The sequence below is a fragment of the Meles meles genome, chromosome 20 (assembly GCF_922984935.1).
Source record: "Meles meles chromosome 20, mMelMel3.1 paternal haplotype, whole genome shotgun sequence".
In the NCBI taxonomy this organism is placed as follows: Eukaryota; Metazoa; Chordata; class Mammalia; order Carnivora; family Mustelidae; genus Meles; species Meles meles.
In genome coordinates, this window is record NC_060085.1 from 10,146,307 (window position 1) to 10,173,337 (window position 27,031).

Consider the following 27,031-nt stretch of genomic DNA (forward strand, 5'->3'; position numbering starts at 1 on the left):
CCCTTCACTTTCAGTCTGGGTGTATCCTTAGGTTCAAAATGGGTCTCTTGTAGACAACATATGGATGGGTCCTGTCGTTTTATCCAATCTGCAACCCTGTGTCATTTGATGGGCGCATTTAGGCCATTCACATTGAGAGTGATTATTGAGAGATAGGTTTTTATTGACATCGTGTTGCCTTTGAAGTCTTTCTGTCTGTAGATTGTTTCTATATTTCTGTTCAATGATATTCTTAGGATTTTTTCTCTTTTATAGGACACCCCTTAATATTTCCTGCAGTGTCGGCTTGGTGGTTGCATAGTCTTTTAAGCCTTGCCGGTCTTGGAAACTCTTTATCTCTCCATCCATTTTAAATGTCAGTCTTGCTGGATAGAGTATTCTTGGTTGCATGTTCTTCTCATTTAGTACTCTGAATATATTTTGCCAGCCCTTCCTGGCTTTCCAGGTCTCTGTGGAAAGGTCTGACGTTATTCTAATGGGCTTTCCTCTGTATGTAAGAAGCTTCTTTGTCCTAGCTGCTTTTAAGAGGGTCTCTCTTGAAACATAATTCCCCATTCTAACTATAAGGTGCCGTGAGGACTTTCGAGAATTCTAAAATCTTGGGAGGAAATCTTTCTGCCTCTAGTACATGAACGTTGTTTCCATTCGTGAATAATAAATATTATTATTATAATTATTAATTATTATTATTATTAATTAATATTATTATGCAGCACTCACAGACTGATACACATGAAAATGGAGAAAACAAAGAAAATGTAAAGAATGCAAACAAAGAAAATCACCATAATTCTATCACAGACACTAGTGAAATATTTGGAGGTAATTTTTCCTCATCTTTTAAAGAATATTTTCTTTTATCAATGAATGTGAATGTCAGACTGTGTCAAGTATTGCATGAACAATGAATCTTGGAACACTGAAAAAATAAAATAAGATTAAGGAAAAAAACCTACCAGGGTTTGGGGATGTTGAGGTTGCATGAGGGAGATCTTGTGGTGATGGGATCTTTATCTGCTTTATTGCAGTGACAGTTACAGGAATCCACATGTGTGATAAAATGTCACAGAACTATACATGTGTTGATATGTATATCAGTTGATATGATATGTCAGTTTCTTGGTTTGCATATTTGATTATTGTTACATAAAAATACATAAATACATAAAATGTATCTTTTGCAGGAAACCAGGGAAAGGGCCTCTGGGTATTGTTTTTGAAACTTACTTTCATTCTCTATTTCAAAGTAAAACTTGAGAAATAAAGAAGTCTGTGAATAGGTAGTCACTATGTAAAAAGCGATCTGTTCAGTCTGAACCATAGACGTCTAGGGGCCAAAACACGAATGAAGTTATCTTCATAGAAAATAGTTTGTGAGGTCTTCCTATATCAAAAAGATAGAAGCCATCAAGGAGGCTTTCAGTAGGAATAGTAGAAAGGCTGAGAAAATACTTAAAAAGAGAAGTGTGAGTTTCAGAGATGTTCGTGATGGGGAAACACAGGGCAAGGAAGCATCCAGATCTAGCAGTTTACCAAGTAGCTCATCTAGATAAGTAAACAGGAAGTCTTTTCAGCACACCCAGACCAAGACCAGATGGTATCCTCCATGGCTGGGTTCCCTGGTGTCTTCACCATGAGGAATGGGCATCTGTGGTTGCTGCCAGGTAGGCAGAATTACAACAATGGTGATAGGAAAATTAAAGCTACCCAGAAACTATCCAGTTTGAGAATTCTCTCTGCTCTTTGCTTTATTTTTAGCCTTTGCTCTATTTCTTCTTCTTTTTTTCACTCTATAAGGATGAACAAAGAAAAAGTTTAATGGTATTAACTCAATTATATTAAATTCTCAAAGAAGAAAGTAGGTGGAACTTATTTCTAGGACAATTTTTAGAACTTATCAGAGCTTTCTCATTTTCTGGCCTATATGAGACCTGGTTCTCCAGAGAAACAGAGCAAGTTTTGGCATATGTACAGATTTATATAAAGATGTGTATATGTGTATGTGTGTGTGTATAGACAAATGAGAAAAATGTATTAGTATAAGAAATTGTTTTATGAGATTATTGAAGTTAGAAAGTCCAAAATCTGTAGGGCAGACTGGAACCCCATGGATGTTTCCAAGGACATTGATGTTGATCTTAAGTCTGAAGTCAGTCAGAAGCAGAATTCTCTTTCTTGGAGGAGGTCAGTCTTATTAGCGCCTAAGGTCTTCAACTGATTAGACGAGGTCCAACCAGAATATCTGCTTTACTCAGAGTCTACTGATGTGACTGTTAATCTCATTTAAATACCACCTTCACAGCAGCATCATGCTTCCCATGAGTGGAATGAAAGACTCTAACAGGTGATCAGATGGTTGTGTGCAGGGTAGATTCCTTCACACCTGCAGTTGTTTCCATACCATGAAGCCGGTCCCGTGACTCATCACTCGGGACCACATTCAGAGAAGAAGGGAAAGGCTGTGCCCCCACTACACTGTAGGACAGCCAGGAACTCACTTTGAATTAACCACAGAAGGAATGGATGCTGCACTTGGAGAAGCCACTTAACCAGGAGATAGTGGCTCCAACTGCTAGTCTGATAGTCCCTACCACTCACCTGTCATCAGCTCCACATCTTGTGATGCTAGGGCTCCCTACCCATACAGTATGACTGTGAGCTGGGACTCAGACTTGGAGTTGGCTGACTCCCAAGCCCATGTTCTTCTTGTGTGCCCCAAAACATGTGAGTTAAACAGGGGGAAGTCATCCTGGAAGAGAAATCCTCAAGGTAGGTTTCTGCTATTGCCATAGAAAATAGGATCTGGCTCAGGACAGAGCACACCAATCTGTGGACTTTGTACTTCAAGACTTACCCTCTCCATGGTGCCTGGGTGACCCAGTCAGTTAAGCATCTGCCTTCAGCTCAGGTCATGGTCCCTGGGTCCTGGGATTGAGCCATGTCAGGCTCCCTGCTATGTGGGGAGTTTGATTTTTCCCTCTCTCTATGCCCCTCCCAGAGCTTGTTCTCTCTCCACTCTCTCTAAAATAAATAAATATTTCTTAAGAAAGTATTTAACCCCTCCATTGGGAGAGGCTTGGATTTCTGTGTTGTGTTCCTGACATCACCTGTGTATATTCCTTGCCCTTACCTGTAGTTCTGAGGCTCCATGATGGTGTCTGTTAGTGACTGACTCCTCAGGGAGTCTGAGGAGAGGGAGGGAAGAAGACTGGTTCTCAAATCTTCATGAATCACTAGAGCCTTGGGAGGGCCATGGGCTGCAGAATCAGAGCCACTTCCCAGGATAAAATGGCCCTGCAGACAAGGATTGAAACTGGAGCTCCATCTCCTTTCTTTGTCATCTCTCTATTTTTTTTTGCTCCAGGACTCTTGATGCTGCTGCTGTTGCCATTGAGAGCTGCAGCCCAGAAGACTAGTGGTGAGTCTGCCCAGCCAACCCCACTGGTGACAGAAGCTGGGGAGTGCATGAAAGGGTCTGGGTCCTCAAATGAACAAGGGGCAAAGGTGGGGGGCATATCTTCAGGTGAAGTTCTGGTCTTCTGGAGATAACAGAGACTATTTCTACATCCCTAAATATCCTGAACTTTCTCTCCATTCCTCTTTCAATGGCAACCATCTCTCTCCTTCCTCCAACTCACCTCCTCTCCCCAGCTGGCTGGTGACTCCATCCATTTCTTGACTCCTCCTTCTGACTATGGTCTCTGTCCCCACAACCTCTGCCTCTACAGATTGTGCTCGCTGGTGCCCTCCAAACTCCATGTGTGTTAATGCCACTGCCTGTCGCTGTTCCCCGGGATTCAGTTCTTCATCTGGGGTGATCTTCACCAGCTTGTTGGAGAGCTGTGATGGTACAGGGGCTTGGGATGGTGGTGGGGCATGGAGCTGGGTGGTGGGGGAGATGTGTTCTCTCTGTGCTTCAGTTTGCTTGTCTGTAAATTGCAGACAATCATTGTACCTTCCTCCCATGGATGGAGTAAGATTTAAAATTCATGTGTGTGAAGAACAGGTAGAGACTAGTACAGAGCAGACTGTCAAACACAAGCTATTTATCATGGTCACTGCTATTATTACTGTGATTATTCTCATAGCACAAGAAAAGGAAGAAGTGGAAGAAACAGGAGAGAACAATCAACCAGTGCCTGGAAGATTAGACTCCATCTACTGTGAGCTTATGGGGAATATTATTCCTGATACCTTTGAAAAGTTAAGAAAAAAAATACCCTAAATTTTCCTGGTAGTTTGTATAGTGGACTTATGGGTGATTTTCTTTATTTTCATTTTTTTACTTTTTCTTTCTCTTCTAAGTATCCATGTTCTATTTAACATTTGGGGGAAAGTAAATTTTTAAAAAATCTTATTTTATTTAAATTCAATTAATTAACATATGTTGCATTATTAGTTTCAGAGGTAGAGTTCAGTGATTCATCAATTGTATATAATATCCAGTGCTCATTACATTACATACCCTCCTTAATACCCATCACCCATTTACCCCATCCCCACCCTCTCTCCTCCAGCAACCCTCAGTTTTTTTCTTATGATAAAGGGTCTCTTATGATTTATCTCTCTGAATTTATCTTGTTTTTTCCCCCTCCCTTCTCCTCTCCTCCTCTGTTTTTTTCTTAACTTCCACATTTGAGTGAAATAATATGATAATTATCCTTCTCTGATTTTATTTTGCTTATTTTGTTAATCATAATGCCCTCTACTTCCATCCGTGTTGTTGCAAATGACAAGATTACATTTTTTGAGATATTTCTATCATCTATCTCTCTCTCTATCATCTATCTATCTATATCTATCATCTATCTATCTCACATATTTTATTATCCATTCATCTGTCAATGGACATCTGGGCTCTTTCCTTATCTTGGCTATGGGAGACATTTCTGCTATAAACATTGGGGTGCATTTGCCCTTTCAGATCACTACATTCATATCTTTGGGGTAGACCTAGTAGTACAATTGCTGGGTTGTAGTGTAGCACTGTTTTCAACTTTTTGAGTAACCTCCATACCATTTACCAGAGTGGCTGTAGCAGCTTGTATTCCCACCAACAGTTTAAGAGAGTTCCCCTTTCTTAGCATCCTTACCAACATTTGTCTTTTCCTGAGTTGTTAATTGTAGCCATTTTGATGGGTGTGAGGTGGTATCTCATTGTGGTTTTGATTTGTATTTTCCTGATACTGAGTCATATTGAGCATTTTTTTGTATGTCTGTTGGCCATTTGTCTTCATTGGAGAAATATCTATTCATGACTTCTGCCCATTTCTTGACTGGATTATTTGTTTTTTTGGGTGTTGAGTTTGATAAGTTCTTTATAGATTTTGGGCACTAGCCCTTTATCTGATAAGACATTTGCAAATATCTTCTCCCATTTTGTCAGTTGTCTTTTGGTTTTGTGGATGGTTTCCTTTGCTCTGCAAAATCTTTTTATCTTGATGAAATCCTAATAATTCATTTTTGCCTTTGTTTCCCCCACCTTTGGTGAAGTGTCTAGAAAAAGTTGTTGTGGCAGATGTCAAAAGGTTGTTGCCTGTGTTCTCCTCCAGGATTTTGATGGGTTCCTATCTCACATTATGTCTTTTATCCATTTTGTGTGTAGTGTCAGAAAGTGGTCCAGTTTCATTCTTCTGAAGGTGGCTGTCCAATTTTCCCAACACCATTTGTTGAAGAGACTGTCCTTTTCCCATTGAATATTCTTTACTTTGTCCCATTTCTGGGTTCTTTACTCTGTTCCATTGTTCTATCTGCCAGTTTTTGTGCCAGTACTATAGTGTCTTGATGATTACAGCTTAGTAATATAACCTGAAGTCAGGCATTGTGATGCCTCCAGTTTTGGTTCCCTTTTCAACATTTCTTTGGCTATTCAGGGTCTTTTCTGGTTCAATGTAAATTTTAGGATTGTTTGTTCCAGCTCTGTGAAAAATGTTGATAGTATTTTGATAGGGATTGTATTGAAATGTATAGTTTGCTGTAGGTAGCATATACATTTAAACAATATTTTCCTTCCAATCCATCAGCATGGAATGTTTTTCCACTTTTTAATGTCTTCCTCAATTTCTTTCATAAGTGTTCTATAGTTTTCAGAGTACAGATACTTTGCCTCTTCGGTTAGGTTTATTACTAGGTATCTTATGGTTTTTGGTGCAACTGTAAATGGGATGGATTCCTTAATTTCTCTCTTCTTTCTCATTGTTAGTGTATAGAATTGCAAGTGATTTCTCTGTACTGATTTTATGTCCTGCCACTTGGTTGAATTGCTGTATGAGTTCTAGTAATTTGGGGGTGGAGTCTTTTAGGTTTTCCACATAAAGTATCATGTTATCTGTGAAGAAAGAGAGTTTGATTTCTTTGCCAATTTGGATGCCTTTTATTTCTTTTTTTCTCTGAGTGACTGCTGAGGCTAGCACTTCATGTACTATGTTGGACAGCTATAGTGAGAGTGGGAATCCGTGCCATCTTCCTGACCTTAAGGGAGAAGCTCTCAGTTTTTCCTTGTTGAGAATGATATTTCCTGTGGGCTTTTCATATACTGCTTTTATGATATTGAGGTACGTTCCCTCTATCCCTATACCATGGAGAGTTTTAATCAAGAAAGGATCCTATACTTTGTCAAATGCTTTTTCTGCAACCATTGCGAGGAGCATATGGTTCTTCTCCTTTCTTTTATTAATCTGGCATATCACACATTGACTGATTGATGCATATTGAACCACACTTCAGTTGAGGAATAAATCCCATTGGTTGTGGTGAATAATCCTTTAATGTACTGTTGGATATTATTGGTCAGTAGATTGGGGAGAATTTTTTTGGGGGGCAATATATATATTTTTAATTAACACATAATTTATTATTTGCCCAGGGGTATAAGTCTATGAATAATCAGGTTTACACATTTTATAGCACTCACCATAGCACATACTCTCCCCAATGTCCATAACCCAGACACCCTATCCCTACCCCTTCCCCACCTCCCAGCAATCCTGAGTTTGTTTCATGAGATTAAGAGTCTCTTATGATTTGTTTCCATCCCTACCCCCCTTGACCCCTGCCCTGCCTCTCAAATTCCTCATATCAGAGAGATCATATAATTGTCTTTCTCTGATTGACTTATTTGCTTAGCATGATACCCTCTACATCTTTGATACTCTTCCATGATACCCTTAGTATCATGGCATGATCCATTTGAGGTATCAAGGCATGATACTCTTCCATCTATGTCATTTCAAATGGCAAGATTTTGTTTCTTTTCATGGCTGCATAGTATTCTATTGTATATATATACACCACATCTTCTTTACCCATTCATCTGTTGATGGACATCTATATTCTTTTCATAGTTTGGCTATTGTGGGCATTGCTGCTATGAACATTTGGGTGTATGTGCCCCTTTGGATCACTATATTTTTATCTTTAGGGCAAATACCCAGTAGTGTGGTTGCTGGATCATAGAGTAGCTCTATTTCCAACTTTTTGAGGAACTTCCATACTGTTTTCCAGAGTGGCTGGAAATCCAGTTTGTATTCCCATCAGCAGCATAGGAGGGTTCTTGGGGAGAATTTTGTATCCATGTTTATTAGGGACATTGGTCTGCAATTCTCCTTTTTTGGTGGGGTCTTTTTCTAGTTTTGGGATCAAGGTAATGCTGGCTTCGTTAAAAGAATTTAGAAATTTTCCTTCCATTTCAACTTTTTGAAACAGCTTTAGAAGATAGTTATTATTTCCTCTTTAAATCTTTGGTAGAATTCCCAAAGGAAGCTAACAGCCCTGGAGTGTTGTTCTTTGGGACATTTTTTGATTACTGTTTCAATTTCCTTGCTGGGTTGGTTCAGGTTTTCTATTTTCTTCCTGTTTCAGTTTTGGTAGTTTTTATGTTTAGGAATGCATCAATTTCTTTCAGTTTACTTAATTTGTTGGCATATAGTTACAGATAATAGGTTCTTATAATTGTATTTCTTTGGTGTTGGTTGGATCAATCCTCTTTCAGTCATGATTTTATTAATTTGGGTCTTTTCTCCTTTCTTATCCAGTAGTTTAGGTATTCAACTTTTTGAATCTTATTAATTCTTTCAGGAGTTTATCAATCATTAATTCTTTCAAAGAACCAGTTCCTAGTTTTGTTCATCTGTTCTACTGTACTTTTGGTTTCTATTTTGTTCACTTCTGCTCTAATCTTTATTAATTTTCTTCTCCTGCTAGGTTTAGGCTTTACTTGATACTTTTTCTTCAGCTCTTTTAGGTGTAAGTTTAGGTTGTGTGTTTGAGCCTTTTCTTGTTTCTTGAGAAAGTCGTGTAGTGCTGTGTACTTCCCTCTAAGACCACCTTTGCAGCATCCTAAAGTTCTTGAAGAGTTGTGTTTTCATTTTCATTTGCTTCCATGTATTTTTTAAAATTATTCTTTAATTTCCTAGTTGAGCCATTCATTTTTTAGTAGGATGCTCTTTAATTCCATGTATCTGTGTTTCTTAAAAATTTCCTCTTGTGATTGCATTAAGTTTTTTTTTTTAATTTTTTAATTTTTATTTGTTTATTTACAGCATAACAGTGCTCATTGTTTTGGCATCACACCCAGTGCTCCATGCAGTACGTGCCCTCCCTATTACCCACCACCTGGTTCCTCAACCTCCCACCCCCCCCACCCCCCTGCCGCCCCTTCATAACCCTCTGGTTGTTTTTCAGAGTCCATAGTCTCTCATGGTTCATCTCCCCTTCCAGTTTCCCTCAACTCCCTCTCCTCTCCATCTCCCCATGTCCTCCATGTTCTTTGTTATGCTCCACAAATAAGTGAGACCATATGATACTTGACTCTCTCTGCTTGACTTATTTCGCTCAGCATAATTTCTTCCAGTCCCGTCCATGTTGCTATAAAAGTTGGGTATTCGTCCTTTCTGATGGAGGCATAATACTCCATTGTGTATATGGACCACATCTTCCTTATCCATTCATCTGTTGAAGGGCATCTTGTTTCTTTCCACAGTTTGGCGACCGTAGCCATTGCTGCAATAAACATTGGGGTACAGATGGCCCTTCTTTTCACTCCATCTGTATCTTTGGGATAAATACCCAGCAGTGCAATTGCAGGGTCATAGGGAAGCTCTATTTTTAATTTCTTCAGGAATCTCCACACTGTTCTCCAAAGTGGCTGCACTAACTTGCATTCCCACCAACAGTGGAAGAGGGTTCCCCTTTCTCCACATCCTCTCCAACACACGTTGTTTCCTGTCTGATTGCATTAAGTTTTAAAGCATTATGATCTGAAGATTGGCAGGGAATAATCCTAATTTTTGTATTGGTTGGACATGATTTTTGACTCAGTGTGTGATCTCTTCTGGAGAATGTTCCATATGCACCTGAGAAGAATGAGTATGCTGTTGATTAAGGATGGAATGCTCTGTAAATGTTTGTGAAGTCCATCTGGTCCAGTGTGTCATTCAAAGCTCTTGTTTTCTTGTTGATCTTCTGCTTAGATAATCTGTCCATTGCTTTGAGTGGAGTGTTAAAGTCCCTTACTATTCTTGTATTATTATCAATGTATTTGTATATCTTTTCATTTGTTAGTTTATAAAATTGGCTACTCTCAAGGTAGGGGATAAATATTTAAAACTGTTATATCTTCTTGTTGGGTAGACCTTTTAATTATGATATAAAATTTATCTTCATATCTTATTACAGTCTTTGGTTTAAAATCTAGTCTTTATGATATAAAGTTTGCTAACATAGCTTTCTTTTGATGTCCATTAGCATGATAAATAGTTTTCCACTTCCTTAACTTTCAATGTGGAAGTGTCTTTGGGTCTAAAATGAGCCTCTTGTAAACAGACTTATGGGTAATTCTTGCTTTTTTTATCCTGTCTGATACCCTGTGTCTTTTGATTGGGGATTTTAGCCCATTTACATTCAGAGTAATTACTGAAAGATATGAATTTAGTGCCATTGTATTACCTGTAGAGTCCCTTTTTCTGTGTATTGTCTCTGTTCTTTTCTGATCTTTGTTACTTTTGGGCCCTCTCTTCACTTAAAAGATCCCCTTTAAACTCTCTTACACTGTTGGTGGGCATGCAAGTTGGTGCAGCCACTTTGGAGAACAGTGTGGATTCCTCAAGAAATTAAAAATAGAGCTTTCCTATGACCCCGCAATTGCACTACTGGGTATTTACCCCAAAGATACAGATGGAATGAAAAGAAGGGCCATCTGTACACCAATGTTTATTGCAGCAATGGCCATGGTCGCCAAACTGTGGAAAGAACCAAGATGCCCTTCAACGGATGAATGGATAAGGAAGATGTGGTCCATATACACTATGGAGTATTATGCCTCCATCAGAAAAGATGAATACCCAACTTTTGTAGCAACATGGATGGGACTGGAAGAGATTATGCTGAGTGAGATAAGTCAAACAGAGAGAGTCAAATATCATATGGTTTCACTTATTTGTGGAGTATAACGAGTAACATGGAGGACATGGGGAGATGGAGAGGAAAAGGGAGTTGAGGGAAATTGGAAGGGGAGATGAACCATGAGAGACTATGGACTCTGAAAAACAACCTGAGGGTTTTGAAGGGGCTGGGGGGTGGGAGGTTGGGGAAGCAGGTTGTGGGTAACAGGGAGGGCACGTATTGCATGGATCACTGGGTGTTGTGCAAAAACAATGAATACTGTTATGCTGAAAATAAATAAAAAAAGTGAAAAAAAATTAAAAGATCCCCTTTAATATTTCTTGCAGGGCTGGCTTAGTGATCAAAAAAAAAATTTTTTTTAAGGTTTCTCTTTGTCCTGTAAGTACTTTATCTCTCCTTCTATTCTGAATGACAGCCTTGCTGGATAAAGCCTTGGTGCATATTTTTGTCATCTAGCACCCTGAATATATCATGTCAGTCTTTTCTGGCCTTCCAGTGCTCTGTGGATAGGTCTGCTGCCAGCCTTAAGTTTCTACCCTTATAGGTTCAGGACTTTTTCCCCAAGGTGCTTTCAGGAATTTCTCTTTATCTCTGAAATTTGCCAGCTTCAATATTATATGTCAAGTTGTTGCCCTATTTTTCTTGATTTTGAATCCTCCTGGACTTGGATGCTTGTTTCTTTCCCCAGAATAAGGAAGTTCTCAGTTGTAATTTGGTCAAATAACTTTCTGCTCCTCCATTTCTCTTCCTCTGGGACTCCAATTATTCTAACATTGTTTAGCTTTATTGCATCACTGATGTCTGGAATCCTCTCCTTGTGATCCAGTAGTTATTTATCTCTCTTTTTCTCAGTTTCTTTAGTCTCCATAATTTCATCTTCTATAACATTGATTCTCTCTTCTGCCTCATTTATTCTGTAGTCAGAGCATCCATCAATGATTGCATCTCATTAATAGCCTTTTTATTTCAGCTTGATTAGATTTTAGTTCCTTTATTTCTCCAGAACCCTTTCTCTAATGTCTTCTGTGCTTTTTTCAAGCCCAGCTAGTGTCTTTATAATTATTATTTTAAATTGTAGTTCTAAATTTTTTATATCCATATTCATTAAGTCTCTTGTAGTGACTACTGCCTTTGTTCTTTTTTTGTGGTGAGTTCTTCTGTCTTGTCATTCCTGCAAAAAGTGGTGTCTTTTTTATTTGTAGACTTGAAGCAATCCTTTTTTAAAATCTCTGGTTCATTTGCAGGTGTTCAGAATAATTTAATAGCTACGTAGCTGAATTAGAGGCAAAATGAGGGTCCCCTATTCCTCCACCATCTTCCTCTTCTTGGGAGGAAAGTAAATTTTATCATAAAAAAAGGTGTTGTGACTCCTGCCCAGCCCTTCTATGCCCAAGAGGTATCCCTAACAGATTCCTCTGCATTTGCATTTGTGTCTTATGGAGACTCATGGCTGGGTGAGCATGGCAAGGAGCCCTGGTGATGGTGTGCCTCGAAACCAGCTCCTTCCTGGGAGCACGTCTCTCAGGTGGAGAATTTCTCATTGTCTCATTGTCTTCCCCTCCCACATGCCTCTTTCCTATTTGTGCCCCACTCTACTCCACCCCATGCAACAACCATGAAGGCTGATGTCCAGCCATTGCTACCATCTAAGAAGAGAGGAGAATAGTCCCATTGCCCAGATGGGAGTGAACATGAATGTGTTAGGTATGTGTCTTCCGACATCCTGTCATGTTCTGGTGCTGACATCCACCTCCTGGGTCTGTGGTCTTAGAAGGGAGGTCCACAGTTTAGGGCAAAAAACTGATCTGGGGAGACCATTTGCCTGCCCTGACTCGGCATGATACCATGAGTTCTTTCAGGCTCTAAAAGTCTTTTTGCCCCGATTGGAAGGTACAGGACCAAATATTCTGTCCTTGCATTTTGATGCATTCTTGTCTTGCTTGTTCTTATTAAACTGTTATTTATAAACCAGTGATGTGTGGCTTCTGTTGTGTGGGTCCCTGAGCTACTCAAAGAGGACCTGGCTCAAGGCAATCTTTCCTCTCAGGTTTAGACAGGAGGAGATAGGAGGCCAGAAAACACCCCCAGTGACTCCACTGTGAGGATCTGCATTCTAATTCCTCATTTCATATCTCCAATGACTCTGATAAGAGGAAATTCTTCCAGGGCTGGAGGTAGCAAACTGCTCCAGAGACATCCTGGAGTATCTTTTTTTCTAAGGTTTTACTTATTTATTTATTTATTTGTTTGAGAGAGCGTGAGAGTAAGAGTAAGAGACTGCACATGAGTGGGAGGGGGAGGGGCGGTGACAGAGGGAGAAGCAGACTCCCCACTGAGCAGGGAGCCCAATGCAGGGGTCAATCCTAGGACCCTGGGATCATGACTCGAGTTGAATGCAGACAGTTAACTGACGGAGGCACCCAAGTGTCCAAAGTGTCACTTCTAGCTCTGAGAAGGGGAACTGACTGGGACACCCAAGTGCCCATCTTGAAAATGCCTGACACTGGAGCTGGGGGAGTGCTTGATGAAGCCTGTGGGGTGTACTGAGGTCACCATGAGTATTGGGAGATGGAAGCTATCAATGGCAGGGGCCTGACCATCTCGCTTTACCCTCAAGTGGGAAAGAGTGTTACCTTGGACAGACTCTAGCCATGACTCACCATCAAGAGTAGGCTTCAGTGCCAATCACCCTGACTGGAGCCCACCACCCATTCCCCAATAGTGCAAACAGAGACTCAGTACTCACAAGGCCTGCATAGACCTCCTTCCAGCCCCCATGGTGGCACAGCAGAGTGTCTGGGTCTAGGTGCCATCAGGCCCATCTAGAGAGCAGAGATGAGCAGAGCAGTGAGAAGGTGTTCGGAATAGCAGGCTCCAGCTCATTCAGAAAACTATGAGCTGAGTCCAGTCTCTATAGACCAAAGTAGTTCTTGAGGCCAGGGCCTCTGCCCTATGGAAACTCACAATTTGTTGAGGTGACCCTTTGTTCTGTTGTGTTCCAGATATCAACGAGTGTGGACCACTGTCAGCCGTGTCCTGTGGAGAATTTGCAGATTGCCAGAACACAGAGGGGAGCTACTACTGCACATGCATTCCAGGATATGAGCTTGCTTCTGGGGCAAGAATGTTCAGGAATGAGAGTGAGAACACATGTCAAGGTAAGAATTGACTTGTGTCTTCCATCTTCTCTCCATGAGGTTTGGGGTCACTAAGCACACTTTCTCCAGGCACCAGAGAACATCCTAGTATCCTGTCCCTTTCCAAAAGTCAAGACTCAGAACCCTATCCAGAGGGTCACTTCTGTAATTCTGAAATGTCCTCCTTGTCTATATGGGATCTTATGTTCATAAAACAAAAAGAGAGATGGCATCAAGATACTCAGAAGCTAAGAGCATGTGTGTTCTAACACAATATCTATCTTCTTTACCATCATCAATGACTGCCATGAAGAGTCCTGCCCCCACTGGAACCCACATATGTTTGGCCCCCACTGGGAGCCCTCTCAAAGCCCTGGGCCCTGAGGGATCCAGGAACCCTGTCCAGAGACATGGGAGGAGGAAGATTTAAGGGTGGGTTCATCTTTCCCAGCTGGCCTTGCCAACACCTCCTCTTGGAGAAGACACCTCCTAGCACCTTTATTTGGATTTTTGTCTGCTCTACCACCATCTACTTCCCCATGCAAGGCTCTGCCTGACTCTCCCCAGTAACTTCCATTCAACAGCCTGTGACAAACTGGATGACCAGGAGCTGGGAGGCTGTTGTGTTGGTGGTGGGAAGAGTGATGTGGACTATCCCCACATACCTGGAGACTCATATGAATGGAAGAGGGTCTCATATGGACCAAATGGCAAAACAGGACACAATTGGAGACCAGAGTCCCAAGTCTGACCCTCTTACAAAGGGGTCAACCTGGGTCCCAGGTTGACTTAGACTACTTGGTGACAGAAGATGAAGGCTGAACTCACTTGACAGGATCCACAGGTCTGTGTCCTTTCCTGGGACACAAGGCCAAGAACCTGCCACTCCTTGCCATCAGCACATGTTCCCCATTCCAGCCACTCAGCTCTTGCCTACCTAAGGACTTGCCCAGATGTGTATTCTCAGCACTTCCTGCCCATCCAAGCATGCTTTCAGGGGAATCAGAAAAAGTCACCTTCATCACCCCAAAGCTGCTTGGCTGAATACCAGCCCTCCACTATCCTCTTCAGCTTGGTGTCCGCTATCTGGGTGACCTTGGACTGGCTGGCCTCATCTTCATCTCCCTTCCTCTATAGAAAGCTTTTTCCTTGAGGAGCCTGGCTCAGATGTGGGTCTTGGTGCAGCTCCATGGAGCTGAAGTCTCAGACAGTGTGGTTGAGAGAGTGTTGTCCTGCTAGGGTCACCGGGTTCCAAGGACAACTCGGGAAGCAAGTTGTTGCCCTGGGAAATTAGGACAAAACCATCACTGGGAGCTAAATCCTGCTTGGGGAACACAGCATTTCTCATGCACTTGGTTTCCAGGAAGGCCCACCCTGGACTTGTCAAAGTCCTCAGGCTGGAACACAGGTGGCGATGATGTCCCTGCCTTACCTGGGAGCTGCCCAGAGAGGCCAAGGGAGCCAGAGCTGGCAGATGGGGAGGACTTGGACCACTTCTAGCAACATCTGGAGACAACATCTGGGCCACCATGCTGCCCATCACTCATCTTCATGTGAATTAGAAAAGGCACCCACTCACTGAGGAGGAGAGAACAGAGGTTTCCAGATGCTTCTATCCCAGGAAACAGCTGCAGGCACCCATCATCCTTTCCTTCCCCCTGCAGATGTGAATGAATGTCAGCAGAAACCCTGAATCTGTAAAAGCTGGGGCATCTGCACCAACACTCGTGGCAGCTACACCTGTGAGTGTCCGCCCGGCTTGCAGCTCAACCCGGGCGACCCGAATCTGTGCACAGGTAACAGGGCCTTGTGGGCCTGGGGTTCCCAGTCTCTATAAGCACCCCCACACTTGCCCCTCCTAATATGTCCCATTCCAGCAGGAAGTGTCACTTCTAGCTCTGAGAAGGGGAACCTCAGTTGCTAGCCGAGGAGGAAATGACTAAGAGCCTTGACTGGGAAGTCTAGCTCTCATGACTAAATTTACCCTTTGCCATAGTTTTTGCCTGAAAAGGAGGATACTGTCCCTCCTGAGTTCATCTTGAAGGAAGCTGTCATGAGGAGCTTTGGGAATGGAGATACAGCATTATTTTCAGGACTGGTGTATGCTCAGAGCTAGCAGTGAGGAGATGGGGAACGAGGGCTGGGCCAGGCAGGGTTGACCCTGTGGGATCTGTTCTCATAAGGACAGGGGTGCTGCTTGGGACAGCAGTGGTGCTGTTACCCCACCCACTGAGTCAACACAAGCGTAGCTCAGTGTCACAGCCTCCCTGGGTAGAGGCCCATTCTTGCCCCCTGACACCTAGTCCATCCCTTACCATATGTGAAGGGACTCAGCTTTGTCTGGAATGACTCACACACATGGTTCTACCCTGTCCACCTTGAAGGGACAATCTGAGATTATGGAGTTTTAATAGAAAAATGCTATCATGAAGTTGTATCTTGACAGGCTAGGTGGCTGGTACATGGTGTGTGTGTGTGTGTGTGTGTGTGTGTGTGTGTGTGTGTATGTCCTTGGTATCAAGTACTAAGCAATCTGAGAGTAGGGGCAGGCAGGATGGGTGCAGTGAGTGGAGGGACACTGACCCTCTGGCTTTGTCCTCAGATGTGAATGAATGCACGTCGGGGCAGAATCCATGCCACAGCTCCACCCACTGCCTCAACAACATTGGGGGCTACGAGTGCCGCTGCCGCCCTGGCTGGAAGCCCGTTCCTGGGTCCCCCAACGGCCCAAACAACACCGTCTGTGAAGGTACAGAGCTCAGACGCCACATCCTGGAAACCCACACTCAGAACATCTGATCCCATATGCAGTGGCACTTATAGTAGCGTTAATTATTTTGAGGCTGGAGGTGGGGTTTCTGGGAAAGGAGCTAGGGTACAGAGGATCAGGCTCCTTGGAGACCCCAGACAACAGCTAATTACCACCTTGGGCAAAGGTATTTCTATATTCACAACCTGCACGTCTGTACAGGGTTCACGTGCTACATCTCAGGATCCTCACACTCCCGTAATCCCTGTATCACTAGGATATGGGGGTAACAGGCGTTATCACCTCCAATCAAGGGGGTACACTAACACAAGAAAATGAGGAAAGGGACAGAGAGGAAAGGGGTTCTGACTCCCATCTTTGTGTCCTCAGATGTGGACGAGTGCAGCTCCATGCAGCCTCTGTGCCACAAGTCCACCGTCTGCATCAACACCGTGGGCTCGTACAAGTACCGCTGCCGCCGGGGCTGGGAGCCCAAACCTGGATTCCGGGAGAATCAACTGAATACCACCTGTGAAGGTACCTGGTCTGACCTGACCCCAGACTCCGCCCTTGCTACACACAGACACTCTCACACCTAATGAACTGCTGCTCTATCCCCTGCAGAGATGTCCTTCCCCACCTGGACCCCACCCCCTGGAATCAAGAGCCAGGTGAGTGGCCCCAGCAGGGACCAGGATGCAGGAATCCCTCCGCGCAGCCCACCTGATCCACCCATTCATCTCAAGCTCCCGACTCAAGTGTGAGGCTCTCTGACTTGTGTCATCTCTATCCTAGCGGCTCTCCCGTTTCTTTGAAAGAGTCCAAGGCCTGGGGAGACACTTCAAGCCAGCCTTGGCTCAGGACACCATCCAGGTAAGGGCAGATCCCAGGAGAGGCAACCTGGGGGCACCCCATAGAGGCCTGGGAGGAAGCAGCCCCAGCACAAGGGCTTCCTCTTTGAGGCCCCATCTCTTCCAGGGTGGGTAGGAAGAGCAGACACACAGGTATTTGTACTCACTGTTAGACACCCCCACACCCAGAAATGACTTTTCTTCTTACTGTTTCTGGACATTGGACTAATGTCACTCTTGGCATTTGTGAACAGGGTTGACTTCTGTGTGGGTGAATTCCAGGGGCAAAGACCCAGGGAATGTGATCGGGTACCACCTTCATCTACCAATGAGTCTCCAGTGTCTCTTGTCTGGGGCGGAGTGGACAGGTTCTTCATGCTCACTAGCTCTGTGTCCCCATCCCCCCAGAACCTCACACAGGAGGTGGATGAGCTGCTCCAGACCCCTGAAGACCTTGAGGCCCTGCCCCGCTCAAAGCAGCACTGTGTGGCCACGAACCTGCTCAGTGGTCTGGAGGATGCCCTGAGAAACCTGAGTCAGGGTCTGCCCAATGGAACATTGACCTTCAATGCATCTGCAGGCACAGGTAAGTCCTGGGGTCTGTCCCAGGCTCTGTTCTGCCTGTTTCCCCCTCCTTTGTCCTGCAGCCTCACTGGAGTGTATGACCATGCTCGTGTCTCAGTATTATACTCATAAGCCAATGAAGATGTTAAATGAATAAAACTGCAAATCATACACATTTTCATTGTAATATAAATTATCCGCAAATGAAATAATTATAATGAAGAACTTGAGATAACAAAATAGAAACATCTTTAAAAGAAGGTTATTTGTTCAATTTTGAAGAATGGAAATTTAATATTATTGGATATTTAAGTATGTTTGTTTTATTGAGGTAAAATTTATATAACATAAAATTCACCATTTTAAACAAAAATATACAATTCAGTGGACTTAGTACACTCACAGAGTTGTACAACCACCACCTCCATTTCTAAAATATTTTCATCACCCCAAAAGTAAATAGTGTACCCACTAAGCAGTCCCTTCTCATCTCTCTCCCAGACCCTGGTAGTCACCAGTCTGTTTTCTGTGTCTGTGGATTTCCCTATCCTGAACTTTTCATAGCAATAGAATCACGCAATAGATGATCTTAAAGTCTGGCTTCTTTCACACAGCATCATGTTTTCAAGGGGAATCCCTGTTGTAGCCTGTGGCAGTAATTCTTTCAATTTTAGGGTCGAATAATATTCCATTATTGTGGCTACAGCACCTTTTGCGTATCCATTTATCCACTGATGGACCTTTGGGTTGTTGCCAGGTTTTGACTATTTTGAATAGTGTTTCTATAATATTGGTGGACAAGTTTTTGTTTGAATAACCATTCTCAGCTCTTTGCATACCCACATGGGAGTGGAATTTGTGAGTGATGAGGTGACTCTCTGTTCAACCTTTTGAGGAATTATCAAACTCTTTTTCCAAAATGGAAGCACCATTTTACATCCCTACAAGCAACACAAGGTTTCTCGTATGCACAGTCTCAGCAACACTTGGTACTTACATTTTGTTTTTGTATAGCCGTTTTTAGTGTGTCAGGTGATATCTCATTATGGTTTTGATTTGCATTTCTAAATTCTTTTTTTTTAATATTTTATTTATTTATTTGACAGAGAGAGAGGTCACAAGTAGGCAGAGAGGCAGGCAGAGAGAGAGGGAGAAACAGGTTCCTCACTGAGCAGAGAGCCTGATGCGGGGCTCGATCCCAGGACCCTGAGATCATGACCTGAGCGGAAGGCAGAGGCTTAAACCACTGAGCCACCCAGGCGCCCCCTTGATTTGCATTTCTCAAATGACTAATGATATTTACCATCTTTTCATGTGCTGAATATTTGTGCATATGTGTGTATTTTTTTTTTTGAGAGACATCTATTCAAGTCCTTTGCCTATGTTTTTTTTTAAAATTTATTTATTTATTTTCAGCGTAACAGTACTCATTGTTTTTTTATTTAAATGATTTTATTTATTTGATAGACAGAGATCACAAGTAGGCAGAGAAGCAGGCAGAGAGAGAGAGGAGGAAGCAGGCTCCCTGCTGAGCAAAGAACCCGATGCGGGGCTTGATCCCAGGACCCTGGGATCATGACCTGAGCCGAAGGCAGAGGCTTTAACCCACTGAGCCACCCAGGTTCCCCCATTACTCATTGTTTTTGCACCACACCCAGTGCTCCATGCAACACTCTCTATTACCCTCCACCTGGTTCCCCAACCTCCCATCCCCCGCCCCTTCAAAACCCTCAGGTTTTTCAGAGTCCATAGTCTCTCATGGTTCATCTCCCCTTCCAATTTCCCTCAACTCCCTTCTCCTCTCCATCTCTCCATGTTCTCCACGTTCTTTGTTATGCTCCACAAATAAGTGAAACCATATGATACTTGACTCTCTCTGCTTGACTTATTTCGCTCAGCATAATCTCTTCCAGTCCCATCCATGTTGCTACAAAAGTTGGGTATTCATCCTTTCTGATGGAGGCATAACACTCCATCGTGTATATGGACCACATCTTCCTTATCCATTCATCCGTTGAAGGGCATCTTGGTTCTTTCCACAGTTTGGCAACCATCTTTGCCTATCTTTTTAATTCATTGTTTGACTTTTGGTTGTTGAGCTGTAAGAGTTCTTTATATATTCTATAGTAGACAGTATGAGACATGGGATTTGCTCATTTTTTCTCCCATTCCATAGACTGTCTCTCTACTTTCTCCATGGTCTTTTCACTCTTGTGAACAGATGCTTCTGTTTTGATGAAATCCCTTTCCTCTATTTTTTCTTTTGTTGGGTATGCATTTGGTGCGTTCTCTAAGAATCCATTGCCAAGTGCAAGCCCATGAAGATTACACCTGTGTTTCCTCCTAACTATTGTAGTTTAGCTTATAAATGTAGATCTTTTACCCATTTTGAGTTAGTGTTTGTGTGTTGTGTGAGGTGGGGTCCTTCTGTTTGTTCTAAGTGGAGATCCCGATGTGCCCAGCACCATTTTCTAAAGAGACTTTTCTTTTTCTGCTGAAGGGTCTTGGCATCCCTTGTTGGAAATCAATTGAGCACTCAATTGATGTGTGGGTTTATATCCGGATTCCAATTTTATTTTACTTGTCTGTATGTCTATCCTTATATCAGACCCTACTGTTCTGGTTACTATAGGTTGGTACTCAGTTTCGAAATCAGGAGGTATAAGTACTCCAATTTCGTTTTTCATTTTCAAGATTGTTTTGGGTATCTTTGCCCCTTGAAATGCCTTGTGAACTTGAGGACTGATTTTTCCATTTCTAAAAAAAATGTTGTTGGAATATTGATATGGATTGCATTGACTATGTAGGCCTCTTTTGAAAATATTGCTATCTTAACAATATTAAGCCTTTAAAATCATGAACATAGAATGAGAATGTTTTCCCAGTTACATAGGGTCCTTCATTTATTCTTTTTTTTTTAAAAGATTTTATTTATTTATTTATTTGTCAGAGAGAGAGTGAGAGCTAGCGAGCACACAAGCAGGCAGAGTGGCAGGCAGAGTGGCAGGCAGAGGTGGAGAGAGAAGCAGGTTCCCTGTCGAGGAAGGAGCCCGATGTGGGACTCAGTTCCAGGACCCTGGAATCATGACCTGAGTGGAAGGCAATGGCTTAAGCCACGGAACCACCCAGGTGTCCCTCCTTCATTTATTCTAACATTTTTTAAATAGTTTTCAATGTACAAGTCTTGAACCTTCTCAGGTAAATTTATTCCTAATGCTTTCTTGAAGGTTTGTTTGTTTGTTTGTTTTTTTTACATCTGTGATCACAAGAAATATTGGTCTATAGTGTCCTCCTAAAGGCTTTATCTGGTTTTGTTATCAGGGTGATGGTGGCATCATAAGATTATTCACATAGTATTTTTTTAATTAATTAATTTATTTTCAGCATAACAGTACTCATTGTTTTTGCACCACAAAACCTTTCCTACATTTGGAGGGGATTACTAAGGATCTTATTAATTCTTACTTAAATAGTTGGCAGTAAAACCATCTGGTTTAGGCTTTTTATTTTGGGCATTTTTTTGACATTCTTTTTTTAATTGGTAAAAAACACAAAGCACAAAATTTTTTTCTTAATTTTTAAGTGTACAGTTCAGTAACGTTAAGTATATTCCACCTTTTACGAACTAGATCTCCAGAACTTTTTCCACTTCAAAACTGAAACTAAACCTATTGAATGAGCTCCCTCACTCCTCTCTCCCCACACTGGTAACCGGTTATTTTGGGGATTAAAATAAAAGATTATATTTATTTGTTGACAGAGGGAGAGAGAAACAGTGAGAGAGCAAACACAAGTCGGGGGAGTGAGAGAGGGAGAAGCAGGTTTCCTACTGAGCAGGGAGCCTGATGTGGGGCTCGATTGCAGGACCCTGGGATCATGACCGGAGCTGTTGGCAGATGCTTAATGACTGAGCCACCTGGTGTCCCTATTTTGGGGAATTTTTACCTGTTTATTATCTTACCCTGTGATAGTTAAACTTTATTAAATTTCAACTTTATTTCTTCTTCACTTACTTTTGTAGTTTGTTTTTCTCTAGGAATTTGTCACTTTCATCTAGGTTATGCAGTTTGTTGGTGTATAGTTGCTCATAGTATTGTCTTATCCTTTGTAAATTCGGTGTGTGTGTGTTTGCATGTGCACACATGTGCCTACCACAACATATAGAAAATAATGGTGTTATAGCAACCACTACAGGCAGAATTACTAACCTAACTCTTACCACTCACAGACCTGTCCCTGGAGGTGCAGGAGCAAGGACACAGAAATGTCACTTTGAGTTCAAATCAGGCGAAGATGCAGCTGAACTGGGATGTGGTGCACAAATCTGATGACTCAGGTAATGGCTGAGATGGGAGGAAGGTCAGAAGATGCCCAAGGATGTGACAAACAGGGAACAGAAGATAAAAGGGAAGAGGGGATTTAGCAAGGCTACAAAGCATGCCTCTGAGGGGGAAGGGGCTCTGTTGGACACACCAAGATATTAACTTAGGCCTCATCTTGCAGGTCCTTCTGTGGTGGGTCTCGTCTCCACTCCGGGGATGGGCAAGTTGCTGGCAGAGGCCTGCCTGGTCCTGGAGTCTGAGAAGCAGGCAGTTCTGCATGGGGCACACAAGTGTATTTTGCCAGAAGTCTCCTCGGTCCTGCTCTCAGATGTCATCTCTGCCTTTGCGAACAATAAGTACACCCAGAACCTCAGCTCCCCCATCACCTTCATCTTCTCTCATCATGTGAGTGCTGGTGTCATGGGACTTTGGGTGTGGAATGAGCCTGGTCCTGGCACAGCCTTGCTGCGTAGCTCAGCCTTGCAGTTCTGGGTGGGGGCTCGCCCATGAGTGCATCTTTCTCCAGGAAAGCCCTTTGCAAGCCAGCTTCGGATAAGCATTTCTGAGCACCAGAAACATGAGCTCCCACCGACACTCTCTTCCTACAGCCAGTGAGCCCTGGGCCAACACAAAAGGTGTTCTGCGTCTTCTGGGAACACAGTCAGGATGGCTGTGGTTATTGGTCCACCAGAGGCTGCAGGATGGTGACCACTGGAGACATCAACACCACCTGCCAGTGCACCCATCTCAGCAGCTTTGCCGTTCTCATGGCCCACTACGATGTGCAGGTAAGAGCCCCGAGAGGGCTGCATTCCATGCCTATTGCTCTGTAACATATTTCCCCAATGTAAGGGCTTTAAAAAAACATAAAGTTATATCTCATGGTTACTTTGGGGCAGCAGCCGGGCATGGTGTAGCTGAGTTGTGTGTTCTGGGTCCTAGAGCAATCTATACTTTTAATGCCATTCCGATCAAAATTCCACCGGTATTTTTCAAAGAGCTGGAGCAAATAATCCTAAAATTTGTATGGAATCAGAAGAGACCCCGAATTGCTAAGGAAATGTTGAAAAACAAAAACAAAACTGGAGGCATCACGTTACCTGATTTCAAGCTTTACTACAAAGCGGTGATCACCAAGACAGCGTGGTACTGGCATAAAAACAGACACATAGACCAGTGGAACAGAGTGGAGAGCCCAGATATGGATCCTCAACTCTATGGTCAGATAATCTTCGACAAAACAGGAAAAAATATACAATGGCAAAAAGACAGTCTCTTCAATAAATAATAAATAAATGGTGCTGGGAAAACTGGACAGCGTTATGTAGAAGAATGAAACTCAACCATTCTCTTACACCGTACACAAAGATAAACTCGAAATGGATAAAAGACCTCAACGTGAGACAGGAATCGATCAGAATCCTGGAGGAGAACATAGGCAGTAACCTCTTCGATATCAGCCACAGCAACTTCTTTCAGGACATGTCTCTAAAGGCAAAGGAAACAAAAGCGAAAATGAACTTTTGGGACTTATCAAGATCAAAAGCTTCTGCACAGCAAAGGAAACAGTCAACAAAACAAAGAGGCAACCCACGGAATGGGAGAAGATATTTGCAAATGACAGTACAGACAAAAGGTTGATATCCAGGATCTATAAATAAGTCCTCAAACTCAACACACACAAAACAGATAATCATATCAAAAAATGGGCAGAAGATATGAACAGACACTTCTCCAGTGTTCTGGATCTTATAATGCACCTGAGCTGCATTCTTCTCTGAGGCTCAGGTCCTCCTGGGAGCTCCCTGGTTGCTGGCAGGATTCAGTTCCTTGCAGCCATAGGACTGGGGTTCCACTTTCTAGCTAGCTGTGAGCAGGGGACCCTGCTTAGCTACCAGGGGCTGCCTGTATTTCTTCTCTGGTAGCCCTCCCACAGTGTCTCAGCATTTCTATTCAGAGGCCAGCAGGAGGGGCTCTCTCATCAAAAACGCTCTCAAACTTGGAATCTTTTTCTCCAAGAAGAGCCCAGAGCTTTTGGGGGCTCACTGATTAGATAAACCCCTCTTTTAGAAAAGTTTACTGATATAGGACCTGAATTCCAGCTGCAAAATCCCTTCACAACACACAAATTGGTTTCTATCTGAGAACCTGGAAGATGTGTATACACCTCCTCTTTCTGCTGAATTAGAGTTCTACTTAGCACAGGGATATTCAGGGCAGGAGTGCAAAGGGGTTATAGAAAAAAGGTATGGTGGTGGTAGACATCAGAAGGACAGGGAAGCCAGTGAGTACAGGTAGATTAGCAGCTATGTTTGCCTGGTCCCTGGCCAGGTGAGCTGGTTACTCCTTCTGGATCACTGAAACAGTAAACCCATTCAGGTGACCTGTAAGTAAAACAAACCTTTGTGAGTTCTGGGGCTTTGTCTTGAGTAAGGACTCTCTTAGCCCTCAATTCTTGCAGGATTCGAATCAGGTCAGAATCCCATAGAATTCTAGCAATCCAAACCTGGAGGAATTTACCCAATAACATAACAAATTTACCTGGGTCCTCACTCTTGATGTTGCTGTGCCAAAGTATTTTTTTAAAGGATGGAAGAGTCATTACTCAGAGCAAGAAAATGTGCTGGTGATGTCCTCCTTGCTTCTCTTTGCTGGGTCTCAGGAGGAGCATCCCGGGCTGGCTGTGATCACCCATGTGGGGCTGGGCATCTCTCTGCTGTGCCTCCTCCTGGCAGCCCTCACCTTCCTGCTGTGCAAAGCCATCCAGAACACCAGCACCTCGATCCACCTGCAGCTGTCAATCTGCCTCTTCCTGACCCACCTGCTCTTCCTCACGGCCATTGACCGGACTGAGATCAAGGTACTGACACTGTCACAGAGGAGCCTCTGCCCTGCCCCGGGGGTGCTCAGTTCATGGAGCTGTGCTGCGATGATTCCTTAATAAAATGGCTTTGGGTCTCAGGGAAGTTTTGAAGAGTAAGTAGCCTATTTCTCATTGACAAAAATAGAAAGGAAACGTTTCTTAACAACTTCTTTATACACCTTAGACTTCTCCCAAGTGGCAAGATATGGGAAGGGTCCTGGGGCCACCCTCCTCCCTGACAATTCCTCCTGGTGACACTTTTCTCCTCCCCCAGGTGCTGTGTGCCATCATCGCAGGTGCCCTACACTATCTCTACCTGGCGTCCTTCACCTGGATGCTGCTGGAGGGTCTGAATCTCTTCCTCACTGCTCGCAACCTGACAGTGGTCAACTACTCCAGTGTGAGGAGGTTCATGAAGAAGCTCATGTTCCCTGTGGGCTATGGAGTCCCAGCTATAATTGTATCCATTTCTGCAGCATCCAGGCCTTACCTTTATGGAACTCCCATGCGGTAAATGCAAATTCCCTACATGATCATGGCCACCACTTGAACCAGAGTAGCATTTTTTTTAAAATTAGGCTTGAGCATAATAAGAGAAGGCACATGAAGTAATAATCCTTAGGACATTTTTCTGGCAGAAAAGTATAATAATTATGTAGCGTGTCCTTTAAAGCTCTGTCCTTTGAATAACAAAACCAAAGCCAAAGAAGTGCTTAGGACACCATTTAGAAAAATTGAATCTACTTCTTTGTCCAAATTCTTTAGGATGTTCCAATGTTTTTATTTGGAAAAGGAGAGGTGATTTAAATAATGAAGTAACAGATTGTGTTATAGTTAAGATTTACATGGTGCTTACCTTATGGCATGCATTTTTATAACCATTTTTGTATGTGTTCTCTCTCTCAATGCTCACACTAATACTATGAAGAAGGTACAGTCATTTGCCCCATTTTACAGATGAATAAACTGAGCCACAGATAGTTTAATTCGATACCCCAGGGTGCATGGCTACCAAGTGAGAGAGCTTATACTCTATTATCTTCACATTTAATACTCAGTTTCATGTTTTTTAAAAAATTTAATTTAAAAAAATTTAATTTTATTTTTTCAGTGTTCTAAGATTCATTGTTAATGTTCCATACCCAGTGCTCCATGCAACTCATGCCCTCCTTAATACCCACCACCAGGCTCACCTAACCCCCCAACCCTTCCCCTCCAAAACCCTCAGTTTGTTTCTCAGATTTTTTTTACATTTTTATTGAAATATATTTCACATCCTATAAAACTGACCCTTTAAAACTGTACAGACTAGTGTTTTTTACAACAACCACAGAGCCATTGTGACAAATTAACCTTTGTGGCAATCACCACAAATGTTAATTCTGGAACACTTTCTACTCCTGCACAACCTTCGCTCCTCATCCTGCTACCCACCTCCACCCCTCCCCCAGCCACCACTGATCTACCCTCTGTCTCTACGGATCTGCCTGTTCTGGATGTTTGACGTAGATGAAATCATACATGTGGTCTCTTGTGACTGTGTTCTTTCCCTTTGTAAGGTGCTTTCAGGGCTCACCCATCACCCACGTTGTTGTTGCCAGTATTGTGTCAGTTCCTCTTGGTGGTGGTATTGTTTCTCAGGTAATTTTCCTTTATAATGCTACTGCATTTTGTGTATGTGTCATTTGATAGGCTCTTAGATTGTTTCCAGGTTTTGCCATTATGAACGAGGCTGCCATAAATTTACATGTGTAAGTTTTTGTGTGAATGTTTATTTTCATTTGTTTTGGGTATATATCCACTTGTGGGATTGCTGGATCACATGGCACATCTATGTTTAGCATTTAGCCAAACTGCCATGCGTTTTCCCAAGTATCTGCCCCCCTGTTAGCACCACACAAGCAGGCTTTACGTGTGGGCTCTAATTTCTAAACAACATCAACACTTACTTTTCTACATTTTGAATGTTAGCCCTCCTCCTGAGTTTGAAGTGATGTGGCATTGTGGTTTAGAGTTGCAATTTCCTACTAACTAGTGGTACCGAGCGGCATTTCCTGTTCTTATTGACCAATCCTCCTATCTTCTTTGGAGAAATGTCTTTTCAAGTCTCTTGACCATTTTTAAATTGGATTATTTGTCTTTTT

The 27,031-nt window shown here is 42.7% G+C and overlaps 1 protein-coding gene across 1 annotated transcript; it reads left to right on the forward strand.

Moving 5' to 3' along the window:
* The first annotated feature begins 1,426 nt into the window (after positions 1-1,426).
* On the forward strand, positions 1,427-26,642 carry LOC123932163 (adhesion G protein-coupled receptor E2-like). Its single transcript, XM_045989925.1, has 16 exons — positions 1,427-1,664; positions 3,365-3,418; positions 3,729-3,848; positions 13,404-13,559; positions 16,141-16,287; positions 16,678-16,824; positions 16,912-16,958; positions 17,083-17,160; positions 17,547-17,724; positions 21,931-22,038; positions 22,206-22,429; positions 22,633-22,812; positions 24,687-24,884; positions 25,162-25,397; positions 26,447-26,528; positions 26,580-26,642. Exons 1-16 carry the CDS (start codon positions 1,595-1,597, stop codon positions 26,640-26,642), a joined length of 2,088 nt encoding a protein of 695 aa, XP_045845881.1. The 5' UTR covers positions 1,427-1,594.
* The last annotated feature ends 389 nt before the right edge of the window (positions 26,643-27,031 follow it).